At 43.7% G+C, this 13,165-nt stretch overlaps 1 protein-coding gene across 1 annotated transcript in view; it reads left to right on the top strand.

Moving 5' to 3' along the window:
* The window catches only part of LOC137425804 (fibronectin-like), a 1,588,206-nt gene that overhangs the window by 1,568,594 nt on the left and 6,447 nt on the right, over positions 1-13,165 (top strand). The window contains exon 23 of the mRNA XM_078775189.1: positions 12,085-12,213. Coding sequence (XP_078631315.1) covers positions 12,085-12,213 — 129 coding nt within the window. The remainder of the gene's footprint in view (positions 1-12,084; positions 12,214-13,165) is intronic.

The raw sequence follows: 13,165 nt of genomic DNA, 5'->3' as shown, positions 1-13,165 counted from the left end.
TTTTATCTTTATCACAATTATTACCATAAACTCCCCTCTACTTTTATCTTTATCACAATTATTACCATAAACTCCCCTCTACTTTTATCTTTATCACAATTATTACCATAAACTCCCCTCTACTTTTATCTTTATCACAATTATTCCCACAAACTCCCCTCTGCTTTGATCTTTATGACAATTATTACCCCAAAATCTCCTCTACTTTTATCTTTATCACAATTATTCCCACAAACTCCCCTCTGCTTTGATCTTTATCACAATTATTCCCACAAAATCTCCTCTGCTTTGATCTTTATGACAATTATTACCCCAAAATCTCCTCTGCTTTGATCTTTATGACAATTATTACCCCAAAATCTCCTCTGCTTTGATCTTTATGACAGTATTTATGTCAAGCTTGAGGCTTAGTGATGAACATCTTTCTTGTCTTTTGATTGAAACAAAAGGTTGATGCAAGAATACTTTATGTTGGGAATTACTCACACGGTGTCCTTCATTTATTATCATTGATATTGGTGTTTCTGTCGAAAAAAATCAGAGGCGCCTTCACCTTCACCTTCACCTTCATCTTAATCTGCTGTAACCGAATCAACATACTCGGTGTCCACCGTGAAAAGTACCACTCATCTAACTTCGACCAGAGGAAATCCGTGATGTTTCATCCACAAAAGGAAATTGCCTTTAAAACCAGATTTTTGCTTCCCCTGCAAGTAACACAACAACGAGTTACCTGCGATCACCAAGGATAAGCTTCCACTGACCAGTGAAGGCTTACCATTGCCGATCGCCCTTGGCACATGATCCAATGTTCGCCATGTTTTTTTCAGACCACCACATTACCTTGACCTTCAACATTTAGAGATAGAGGGTAAATAAAGAAAATGTGTTCCCATCTAAAATCTATCCATAAAACTCAACATCATGAAAATGGGAGGAAGATTATTCAAGTTATGATAAAAAATGTGTTTGTTGTTAATTCGGTCACAATCCGTAAAAAGTACATCAAGAAAACGAAACAAATATCAGGTGGTACAACTTTCTTTCAAGTGCAGCATTATGATGCAAGAATATCTTGGAAGTCCAAGCGGTCGTTGAGATTCCGTTTTGGCAAAATTGAGCGATGACAAAAACGCAAGGACAACGGAGAAAATGAAACGTACAACTTATTAACTTCAATTGTTGTCATGATATAATTTTCAATTATTGACGGAGTTTAACTAATCCAAGTCAAATGACATTGAAATCATCATAAAATCAAAAAGCACATGCAGCTTCAAATTAATCCAAACCTTTGGGAAAATAATAACATAAACAAGAATGACCGCATTCTGGTCACAACCTGCGACACAAATATATATATATTCACCTCCTCTGTTCAGTCAACTCTCTCATTCTTGCTGTCGAAGGGCTCAGCCTACATTTTCTAATCTGTATCGTTAAACTTGTCCCGTGTCTGTCCGATGATCCCATGTGAATGAATATGGTTCGATGGACTGATAGAGCTGTGTCTGTCCCGTGTTCCTATGTAAATGAATAATATTAGATAGATAAGATTAATCGTGATTCCGAACAGGGGATTTACTTCATATATATATTTATATATCTTTCCTCAGTTTTGTCGTGTGTGTGTGTGTGTGTGTGTGTGTGTGTGTGTGTGTGTGTGTGTGTGTGTGTGTTGGTAGTGTTGTGTGTGTGTGTTTATTTTGTGTGTCATTTTCTGACATACCTCCTGGGCCTTTGCTACCTCTTTCTTTGCAGCCTTCTTGGCTGCCATATAACTTTCATGCTCTGCTTTTTCTGCTCCCGTACCCTTCGCCTTCTGCCACTCCTTGAACTTCAGCATGCCGAAAACCGTTATAAATGACAGTTTGAACATTCGAAGTGCAGTTTGATAGAAAGGTAGGTGGTGTGGTCATGCTGTTTGGTCGATTGATGTGTTGAAGGGTAAGATGTGAATGATTTAATGACATTATCATATTATAGAGTGTGTAAGGAAAGTTATGAATATATGATAACACATTAAATCCTATTGCAAGTAAAGTTGGGATAAGTGAGGTTGCATTGATGGGTTGACTGACTGCCTGGACGCAACTGAGGTTGTGGATCCACTGATTTACCATCAATTGATGTGGATCCATGATCGAGGTTGTGGATCCGCCGTTTGGAGAGGTCCTGGGCTGAAAGGATTGAAACCTCGAGGAAGAACGGTGCCCAGCTGATGATCCATGCAGTCGGGAAACTAGTCAGTTGCTTACGGGTGGACAGTTATAAGAAACGCCTACTTGAGGTTGTTTCTGCCAAAGGGGGCAATACCACCTATTAGAGCCAAGGGTGTACTTACTTTTCCACATGCGAAATTTGCATTTGTGTTTATTTAAATTATACAATGGACTACAAAATGTAAATACTGTCAACCCCTTTTTTGAAATACCAACTTCTGTCCTGGAAGTCCTTGGTGTCCTTGTGTTTTATACTTCTCCCTCCACCCCCCCCCCCCTTCCCACGCCTCCTCCCCCCAAGCCCTCTCCCTTCCACACATCTTCCTGCTCTCAAATGTTGTGTTTGTGTGCTTCCCCTTCTCTCCCCATCTTGTTTTCCGCTCCCTCTTTTTCGCCGCGTCGCAAGACGCTGGTCATAGAGTGCCCTCTGCTGTTGTTCTTGTTCTTGTTCTTCTTCTTCTTCTTGTTCTTGTTGTTCTTGCAGAGAAGACAAAACCTCAAAGCTCGACCCATTCTGGGAACCATAGCTCCACCCATTGTGGGAGAGGCTTCATATAAACAAATATCCACCATTTTATTAACTCGCATAGCTTTGAGGCCTGTTTTGTAGGCCCGTGGTGTCTTCCTCTCTCACACAGTTTTATTTCAAATCAAATTCGATATATCATTTCATTTTTCACAGTCGCTAACATAGTTTTAGACTCGGTTGAAAAAAAACGGGAAGAAAATCCGATGAAAGTTGCCCTTTATAGAACGAAATGAATTCTCAAAGGCCTGTAACTTCAAGTCCATTGAGATTTTTTTTTTTTAAATCGCGGCATGGTCAGTCATACACCGCCCGAAATAACAGACGGGAAAATGCTGAGATATATTAAAAATTCGTCCATTTGATGACAATCGTCACGATGAAATATTTAATTTATTCGTCGTCACAATAATGTGGAGAGAGGAGCATAGCTTCGTTCACGTGTCGCCACATACGGGAAATTGCCGAGATATATATTTTTTTCAATCGCGGCATGGTCAGTCATACACCGCCTGAAATAACAGACGGGAAAATGCCGAGATATATTAAAAATTCGTCGCCACACACGGGAAATTGCCGAGATATATTTTCACTTTGCACAAAAATAACATCAAGTAATCGAATCAATAGGAATGTCCTGTGCCTATAACATCGACGTTATAGGCACAGCTGCATCTAGGCATTGTGTAACATCGACGCGGCTTTTGTTTTAATTAAAACTTTTTGTACTTGTTATATATTTTGTTTGTCTGGTTGATTTGTTTGTGAAGTAAATGTTAGCTCTTTCACGAGCCTCGATTCAGTATACAAAAAATATATATATATATATTTGTTATATTATATCACCCTTATCTATCAATATTGTTGAAATGAAGATTAAATAGCTGTATGTGGAAATATGCTGAAAAAGTCAAAACTTTACATGGGGTGTACTTACTTTTTCACGTGACTGTATTTGTAGCTGTGATGGAGGTGCTGGCTTGGAACTTAAAGGAGGGTCTACCGTGGGAGTTGTTGTATGCAGATGATCTGGTGTTGATTGGGGAGAGTATGGATGGACTGAAGGAGAAGATGAAAAAGTGGAAGTTGAGGAAGCGATAAAAGCAATGAAGAGTAGAAAAGCGGGAGGGCCGACGGGAGTTGTGGGAGATATGTTGAAGGCAGCGGGAAGTTGGGGTGTGAACAGAATGACTGAGATCTGTAATCTGGTGATGAAAGAAGGCCGCATTCCAGTGGATTGGGAACTGAGTGGAAAGGATTGTGCTTCTCATCTTACTTCATCTGCTATATAAGAGAGATGTGTGTGTGTGTGTGTGTGTGTGTGTGTGTGTGTGTGTGTGTGTGTGTGTGTGTGTGTGTGTGTGTGTGTGTGTGTGTGTGTGTGTGTGTGTCACCATTTTTCTCAGAGATGGCTGAACTGATCTTCGTCAAACTTTCAGAGGTTCATCAGTGAGTGCCTGGGAGTGTTTTATGCAAAACAAGTACAAAAAGTTTTAATTAAAACAAAAGCCGCGTCGATGTTACACAATGCCTAGATGCAGCTGTGCCTATAACGTCGATGTTATAGGCACAGGACATTCCTATTGATTCGATTACTTGATGTTATTTTTGTGCAAAGTGAAAATATATCTCGGCAATTTCCCGTGTGTGGCGACGAATTTTTAATATATATCGGCATTTTCCCGTCTGTTATTTCAGGCGGTGTATGACTGACCATGCCGCGATTGAAAAAAATATATATCTCGGCAATTTCCCGTGTGTGGCGACACGTGAACGAAGCTATGCTCCTCTCTCCACATTATTGTGACGACGTATAAATTAAATATTTCATCGTGACGATTGTCATCAAATGGACGAATTTTTAATATATCTCGGCATTTTCCCATCTGTTATTTCGGGCGGTGTATGACTGACCATGCCGTGATTGTAAAAAAATAATCTCAATGGACTTGAAGTTACAGGCCTGTGAGAATTCATTTCGTTCTATAAAGGGCAACTTTCATCGGATTTTCTTCCTGTTTTTTTTCAACCGAGTCTAAAACTATGTTAGCGACTGTGAAAAATGAAATGATATATCGAATTTGATTTGAAAGAAAACTGTGTGAGAGAGGAAGACACCATGGGCCTACAAAACAGGCCTCAAAGCTATGCGAGTTAATAAAATGGTGGATATTTGTTTATATGAAGCCTCTCCCACAATGGGTGGAGCTATGGTTCCCAGAATGGGTGGAGCTTTGAGGTTTTGTCTTCTCTGCAAGAACAAGAAGAACAAGAAGAAGAACAACAACAACAACAACAGCAGAGGGCACTCTATGAGCAGCGTCTGCGACGCGGCTAAGAAGAGTTGACCAAAAAAGATCGTTTTTTGGAGTTAAAAAAAATATATCGCTCGATAGTGCCGAAGCTTTTTAAAATTAATGACAGTTATATACAATTACACATTTGCATATATAAATACAAAACAATCACCAGACATTTGAATACAAATAAATCAAACAATTCCAGTAGTGTACGAAGTTGGTAGTACGGCTTCTTCTTCTTCCTATTTGGCATCACACTTTTTTTTCCTCTTTTTTTTTTTGTATACAAGATCGAGGCTCGTGAAAGAGCGAACATTAATCACACAGAAAGGCAAACAGACAAATCACCAGACATTTGAATACAAATAAATCAAACAATTCCAGTAGTGTACGAAGTTGGTAGTACGGCTTCTTCTTCTTCCTATTCGGCATCACACTTTTTTTTCCTCTTTTTTTTTTTGTATACAAGATCGAGGCTCGTGAAAGAGCACCGACAAACGACAAACAGACAAACCGACACATCGGGACACAAAAACCGACATAAAACAAATAACATCGGGAGCGGTAGACAAGATGGGGAGAGAGGGGGAAGGACACAAACACAACATTTGAGAGCAGGGACCGAGAGACATGGAGACATCGAGAGATCTGTGGGAGGGAGAGGGCTTTGGGGGGGAGGCATGGGAAGGGGGGGGTGGGAGAGGTATAAAACATGGACACTGCCAGGACTTCCAGGAAAGAAGTTGGAATTTATTGATAACAAATTGGGTTTGTTGTGATTTTCAAGTTAGCAATCCGATTCAGAACGATGGAGGAGGGATGGAATGAATGTGAATTTAGACCATGTAGTGAGGGAGACGTATAAGATATTGAATTTCTTTTTTTTGAAGTGGAATGAGTTGGAGAGGAAATTGAGAAAAGCCTTTTAAATAGGAAGAAAAACAGCGTGTTGTAATATACCACTGAATAAAACACTGAAGGGGAAAGGTTAAACATATTTCAATAATATTTAAACAGAACCGCGAACAATCTTATATGCACAAAATACCAATGGGGGGAGAGCCGAGAGGGACCACCACGAGTCACGTGAACAGGGCAAAAGGTGGAAGGCAAGGAGATAATGAGGGCGGGGTGAACAGCACACCTGGACAGAAAATACAGGATTGAGACAACAGTACACGTGGAGAAAGGAAAATAAATGTTTTTGGTTTTTTGGGGGTTTTTTTGGGGGGGGGGGGGATTTTGAACGTTAGACAGAGTATTATGTTCGGGGTAGAAGGGAAAAAACTAAGAGCCAAGCAAAACACGCTTAAGTTAACAAACACCGACGGGGGTACAACTACAAGGCTGCACACGAGGAGCAGAACATGATTAATTAATTACGAGTTACAGGAAATTCAAACCAAAACTAACTATAATCAAACAATAACGCATGGACGAGAAAATAACGAGTTGAAATTTGACAAACACACGAATGAAAAAATAACCGCTTAACGCAGAAACGGGATAAACGCCACATTCACCAGCATATATTCAACGAAAAGGTGATGAACCCCCTTCCTCTATTGTCTCCACCCTGCTTCCCTCCTCCTCCTCCCCCCTTCCCCCAAGCCCCCTCATCCCCTTCTTTCCCCCACTCTTCCCCCTCCCCTTCCCCCCCTTCCCCCTTCCCACCCCTTCCCCCCCCCATACCTCCCTCCGCCTCTTCCCCCCAATCCCCCCCACCCCCACCCAGCAACGCCGGGTACTTCTGTTAGCATATGAACGGCACATTCACCCACGAGCATATATAGGAACCCCCTTCTTCTCCTGCCTCCCCCCTCCCCTCCCCTTACCCCCTCCCCCTTTCCCTTCCCTCCTCTTCCCATCCTCCCGCCTTCCCCCTCCTCCCGCCTTCCCCTCCTCCATTCCCTTCCCCCGCAAAATAAAGCGGGGACAAAAAATCTGAAAAAAAAAAGTTTTTTGGGGGATTATTTATATATATATATATTATATATATATTATAAATTCCGGTCCCCATGTGCTGTCTTTCCCTCACGGTCCCCATGTGCTGTCTTTCCCTCGTGGTCCCCATGTGCTGTCTTTCCCTCGTGGTCCCCATGTGCTGTCTTTCCCTCACGGTCCCCCTGTGCTGTCTTTCCCTCGCGGTCCCCCTGTGCTGTCTTTCCCTCGCGGTCCCCCTGTGCTGTCTTTCCCTCGCGGTCCCCATGTGCTGTCTTTCCCTCGTGGTCCCCATGTGCTGTCTTTCCCTCGTGGTCCCCATGTGCTGTCTTTCCCTCGTGGTCCCTCTGTGCTGTCTTTCCCTCGCGGTCCCCCTGTGCTGTCTTTCCCTCGCGGTCCCCATGTGCTGTCTTTCCCTCGCGGTCCCCATGTGCTGTCTTTCCCTCGCGGTCCCCATGTGCTGTCTTTCCCTCGCGGTCCCTCTGTGCTGTCTTTCCCTCGCGGTCCCCCTGTGCTGTCTTTCCCTCGCGGTCCCCATGTGCTGTCTATCCCTCGTGGTCCCCATGTGCTGTCTTTCCCTCGTGGTCCCCATGTGCTGTCTTTCCCTCGTTGTCCCCCTGTGCTGTCTTTCCCTCGCGGTCCCCCTGTGCTGTCTTTCCCTCACGGTCCCCATGTGCTGTCTTTCCCTCGTGGTCCCCATGTGCTGTCTTTCCCCTGTGGTCCCCATGTGCTGTCTTTCCCTCGCGGTCCCTCTGTGCTGTCTTTCCCTCGCGGTCCCCATGTGCTGTCTATCCCTCGTGGTCCCCATGTGCTGTCTTTCCCTCGTGGTCCCCATGTGCTGTCTTTCCCTCGTGGTCCCCATGTGCTGTCTTTCCCTCACGGTCCCCATGTGCTGTCTTTACCTCGTGGTCCCCCTGTACTGTCTTTCCCTCGTGGTCCCCCTGTACTGTCTTTCCCTCGTGGTCCCCCTGTGCTGTCTTTCCTTCACGGTTGTCAGCTTTCACGAGCCTCGATTCAGGATAGAAAAAAAAAAAAAGTGTGAGATTTGTCAGGATTGAAAGACATGTTCCACTTGTTTGCCCAGTCTGTGATTTTGTCCAGGTCTGCAGAGAGTGAGGAGGCTGCAGACTGCCGATCTGAGGGATGACGAATGGAGCGACAGAGAGTAGAGTCATCAGCAAAGAGATAGAGAGGATTTTCAAGAGAGTCAGAGAGATCATTGATGAAGACCAGAAAAAGCACAGGGCCCAGAACACTGCCTTGTGGAACTCCAGCCTGAACAGGAAGAGGAGATGAGAGAAACCCATTCAGGGCCACACGTTGACTACGACTAGGAGGAAGTCCGCCAGCCATGCGTAGAGATTTCCATGGATACCAAAGGAGGAGAGTTTGGGGAGCAGAGCGGGGTGCGAAACCGTATCGAAGGCATGTGATATGTCAAGGGAGACAGCTCTAATTTCCTGTTTGGCATTGAGGACCTCAATCCATTGTTGAGAAAGCAGAAGCAGCATGTCCAGAGTAGAGTGACCAGGTCTGAAACCAAATTGATGATCAGAGATCAAGCCATTGGAGATGAGGAGAGATTTCATATCTGAAGCAATGATGGATTCCATGACTTTGCTGATAATTGGGAGAAGGCTGATTGGTCTGTAGTTGCTAGGATCTGTTTTTGCACCTTTTTTGTGCAAAGTGGTGATGTTGGCTGATTTCAAGCAGATGCCAGATGACCTTGAGCAAAAGAGAGGGTGAAGAGATCAGAGAGAGGGAGTGAAAGAGCGGAAGAACACGATTTTAGGACCCGTGGGCTGATGCCGTCAGGTCCAGTTGCAGAATCAGAGTCGAGGGTTGACAGAAACTTTTCCACCTTGTCAGGAGGAAAGAACACAGAGTCCAGGAGCAGCTGGGTACGATTGGGTACGATGGGTACAGAGAGGGATGGGTTTGGGACACAAGATTTAGAGGCAAACACAGAGTTGAGGCAAGCCGCTTTTTCACGTGCGGAGTCTGCCGTGTAGCAGTTTGAGGTAAGGGAGGGGATGGAGGGGGAACAAACACCAGAAACAGATTTGACCAGATGCCACCAGGATCTGGAAGAGGGAGACAGATAAGAGAGTTCGGTCTTGAGAACGGAGAGATATTGTTTCCTGGCTCTCCTGAGGGTGGACACACACTTGTTTCCGGCTTTGTGAAAGGAAATGAGATTTCCTTCCGTTGGATTTGCTTTCCAGGAGACGAAAGCAAGTTGTTTCTGGGCAACAGCCTCGCCACAAGAATCCGTGTACCATGGAAGGGAGGAAGGGTATGACAACTGAAGACGAGATGGGATAAATCTGTGCACGAGAGAGAGCAATTTGCTCTGGCGGAATTCCCAGGATGAGTTGATTTCAGAGGCGGTAGAGATGGGAGACCAGTCAAGATGATTGATGGCTGCTTGAAGACCATGCCAGTTGGCCTGAGTGAAATGCCAGACTCGTCGACGCTGAGGAGGCTCTCTGAGAATGGTCAGAGAGATGTCCACTTTAACAAGCACATGATCAGATGAGCCGATAAGAGCAGCAGACATTTTCAGGGAAGTTAGTCATGACCAAGTCCAGAAGAGAAGGTGCTCCGTTGACAGGTTAGGGAAATTGACAGATTGTGTCAGTCCCAGTGAGTCGCAGAAGTCCTTTGCTGAAGAGCCATGGCTGGTGAGAGAGGGATCCACACTCAGCCAACTGGCATGGTGACAATTGAAATCACCACATATGAGGAAGAGAGAGTTGGGATGGGTAGATAGAAGTTGGTCCATATTATCAGACAGCGAGATGTAGATGGAGTCATCACTGTTTGGTGGATGGTACAACACACATATGAAGAAAAGGTGGGAGTGAAGGGGAAGCCGTAGCCAAAGGTATTCCTGGGGGTGAGGTGGAGAGAGGGCAGTGCAGGGCAAGTGAGGAAGAGAGTTTTTTTATAAAGATAGCAACCCCACCTCCAGGACGAGGCTCAGGTCTATCATACCGGAGGAGGGAGTAACCTGGGAGAGATACCAAGGCATCAGAGACTTCATGAAGGAGGAAGGTTTCTGTTAAGCAGATCACGTCTGGTTTGTCAGAAGCAACCTGTATGGAGAGATCAGTCAAGTTTGAGCGAAGGCCCCGGATGTTTGAGGAATCTCAATGTGGATTTATTTCTGTTGGGGCTGCCCCATGGGTGAGATGGTGAGAATAATTCTGCCCAGGAGGAAGGAGAGAACTAGACATAGTAGGATGAAGAAGAGGCCTCGTGTGGAAGGACGACGCGCAAGTGGTCCACGGAGGAGTTTGTGGTGTAGGACATTGAGATTGTGGTTTCTTATAAAGAAGTTTTGGGATTGACCCAAGCTGGTATCAGCCTGTTTTTGGAGAGGACCAAAGAAGAGAGACAGAAGAGCTCCATGGGCATGGAGTGCAAAGGACCACTTTGACGAGGATGAAGTGCAGACCAGGAGGCCTCGTTTGAAAAGGACAATAGGGGGCCACAAAGCCTTGTGGAGGGGATTATCGGCACTGTCCTTCCTTGTGGCTGATTCACTTCATCATGCTCTGTTTGGCTTTCTGAATCTTGGGTGCTACTCGTCACTGGTGCTGGTCATAGCAGTTTTACTTCATCTTTGGACCGACTTCATTAATGGCTCTCATCTTACATCTGGTTTCCAAATCGGGCTGAATTTAGTCCTGCATCCACCTTGCATTTTGTAGACAAAGCCAAGTTATATACTCCATCTGCTTGCATTCTAAGCTCATTGTATAAGTGTGTGCTGTGGTGCCTAGAGCGGGTTCGATTTTTAAACTTTATTTTTCATCCTTGTATATAAGTTTGAGTGGTTCCTTTTACCTCTCTGTGTCTTTTGATTTGCTTGGTTCGTATACTTTTCAATAGCGTCTTGTCTATCTTCTTCCCTGTACTTTTCTTGACAAATAAATACTTTTAAAAAGAAAGAAAATGTGTTTGAGCTATCTGCTTTCCGTGAGCAACTTATTCACTGGATGTCAGTGAATTTTGGTTCATTTGAATTACCCTTGGGGAATGGTAAAGTTGTGAGAATTATTGGATGCAGTGCAATAAAACACCATTTGGACAATCTACTGGGATGAAAGGTCCTGGCACTGAGGTATACCATGTGGAATGGAGCCTCAGATGTGACAATATCGTTTTTAGCCCCATCACTCAATGGTGAAGAATCACCAAACAAAATTATCGGAACCGGATTCGGATCTTCACTAAAATTGAATCAATTCTTCCTTGTCACACACCCAACCTATGCACCAAGTTTTGTCTGAATCCATCCCCAACTCTGAGATAATGGGCTTTGTGTCGTTTTTAGCCCTATCTCCCAATGGTGAAGAATAAAGAAAAAAATTATCGGATCCGGATCCAGATCTTCATGAAAATCGAATCAATTTGTCATTGTCACACACCCAACCTGTCCACCAAATTTCATCCGATTTCGTCCACACCTTTTTGAGATTTCTTCACACGCACAGACGAAGCAACAGACAGACAAGGGAGAAAACATAACCGCCGTCCACCTTAGGTGTGCGGAGGTGAAAATGTAAAGAGGTTGGCGATTTTCATGACCTTGACCTTTTGATCTCAAAAGCAAAAGGCTTCAGTGACCCAACATGCAAAATCTGCTCAAATTTCAAGTCAATCAAATGGAAATTGAGGATTTTATGACCTTTACCATTTGACCTTTCTCACAGACCACAGGATACACTCAATGCGGATGTACAACGTGGCTGTGGATTTGGGGATGAGCTGGCTTAGCCTGCATTTCACGCTGGCTTTGCATTTTAGGATGTTTTTTAGTTTATATTGTGATGGTGGATGTTTAAGTGCCAACACTATCTTTTGAAAAGTGTCGGCAATTGTGTGTTGGTACTCTGAGGAAAGTTTCTGCATGGAGTTTGTTGTTCTATTGGCATTACCTGTAGTACTTGGGAGATCTGTTGTGTATACAGAGCACAGCCAGGTTCGCCCAAATGGTTTTCTTTGTCTTGCACCAAATTTGAAATTTATTTGTATTTCAAAAACATTCTTCACAAAGTCTAATGATTTATTTTTGCCGTTCAAGCACCAGGAAAAACTTCCACCTCTCCGCCTGATACAACGACTCACGCAGAGTCAAGTTCAGAAACTCACCTGGTATTGCCAACCACTGCAGCCTCCGGTACAACAAGCACCGGGTCAAAATCAACAGCAGGTATTTTAATGAAATGTATATTTTAAACAATAGCCGACAAACACCTATTATAGGAAAATCGTCATTAAACATATAATGTTTGCAGTCTTCGTAAATTTTAAGCAAAACGAATAAAGAGACTGTTTATAAAATATTCCTCCCTAGTTTAGAAGAGGCCAAGGCCTGCATTTTTCATGGCAGGGGAAACATTTAGGTGCCAACCAATGACCGTTTTAATATCGAACACAAATTAACCAAAACATCACAAACAAGTATGGGAACCAACAAGTATTCCAAGCAAACTGACTTCCTGGTGCCACCCTTATGAGGACATCACTTGGAATATGGGACATATATGAGATCCCACACTGGCCAAAGATTTGGGACACTACACGAATGGCTTTAAGAAAATGACGTGATTGAGCCAATCATCAAACTAAAATACACAAATTGGCGTCTGTCTGTCTGATGATTTTTTGACCACGATACATTCCGTCGTTACTTATCCAATCTCAACCAAACTTGACAGGATCACTAAGATTACACAATGAAGGTGCCCCACTGTCGTAAATTCATTTGCCCCACTCCCCAAGGGTTTTTTTCCCCCCGAGCGAATTTTCCCAGCCATTGCCATCAATGGGGTTGCGTGTTGAGGTGTATGTCCATGTTAATTTAGCTTTATCATGGCGTTTTTCCAAAGACGCTTTCAATAGCAAAATCAATGATATATAGCATATTATGAATGTTATTACAAAACAATATTAATACTAACAAGTCAGGAGACGACGATGGTTCAGGAGCGAGCAGTATTCAATGACAAAGGACGGACTACTTTGAAATGGCCGTCCTTTATGACCTTTAAAAGTCAAAACCCCGACATTGAAAATATATAAATAGGAATGTATTATCTGTTATGAGACTAGTTAACTACATAATACCGAAAATTCGGTTTGATTCCGCCAACTTTGAAAAT

This window comes from Myxine glutinosa, chromosome 4 (genome assembly GCF_964187855.1).
Source record: "Myxine glutinosa chromosome 4, kmMyxGlut1.1, whole genome shotgun sequence".
NCBI classification, from domain to species: Eukaryota; Metazoa; Chordata; class Myxini; order Myxiniformes; family Myxinidae; genus Myxine; species Myxine glutinosa.
Note: the sequence above shows the minus strand (reverse complement) of the source record. Positions and strands in the feature narration are given on the sequence as shown.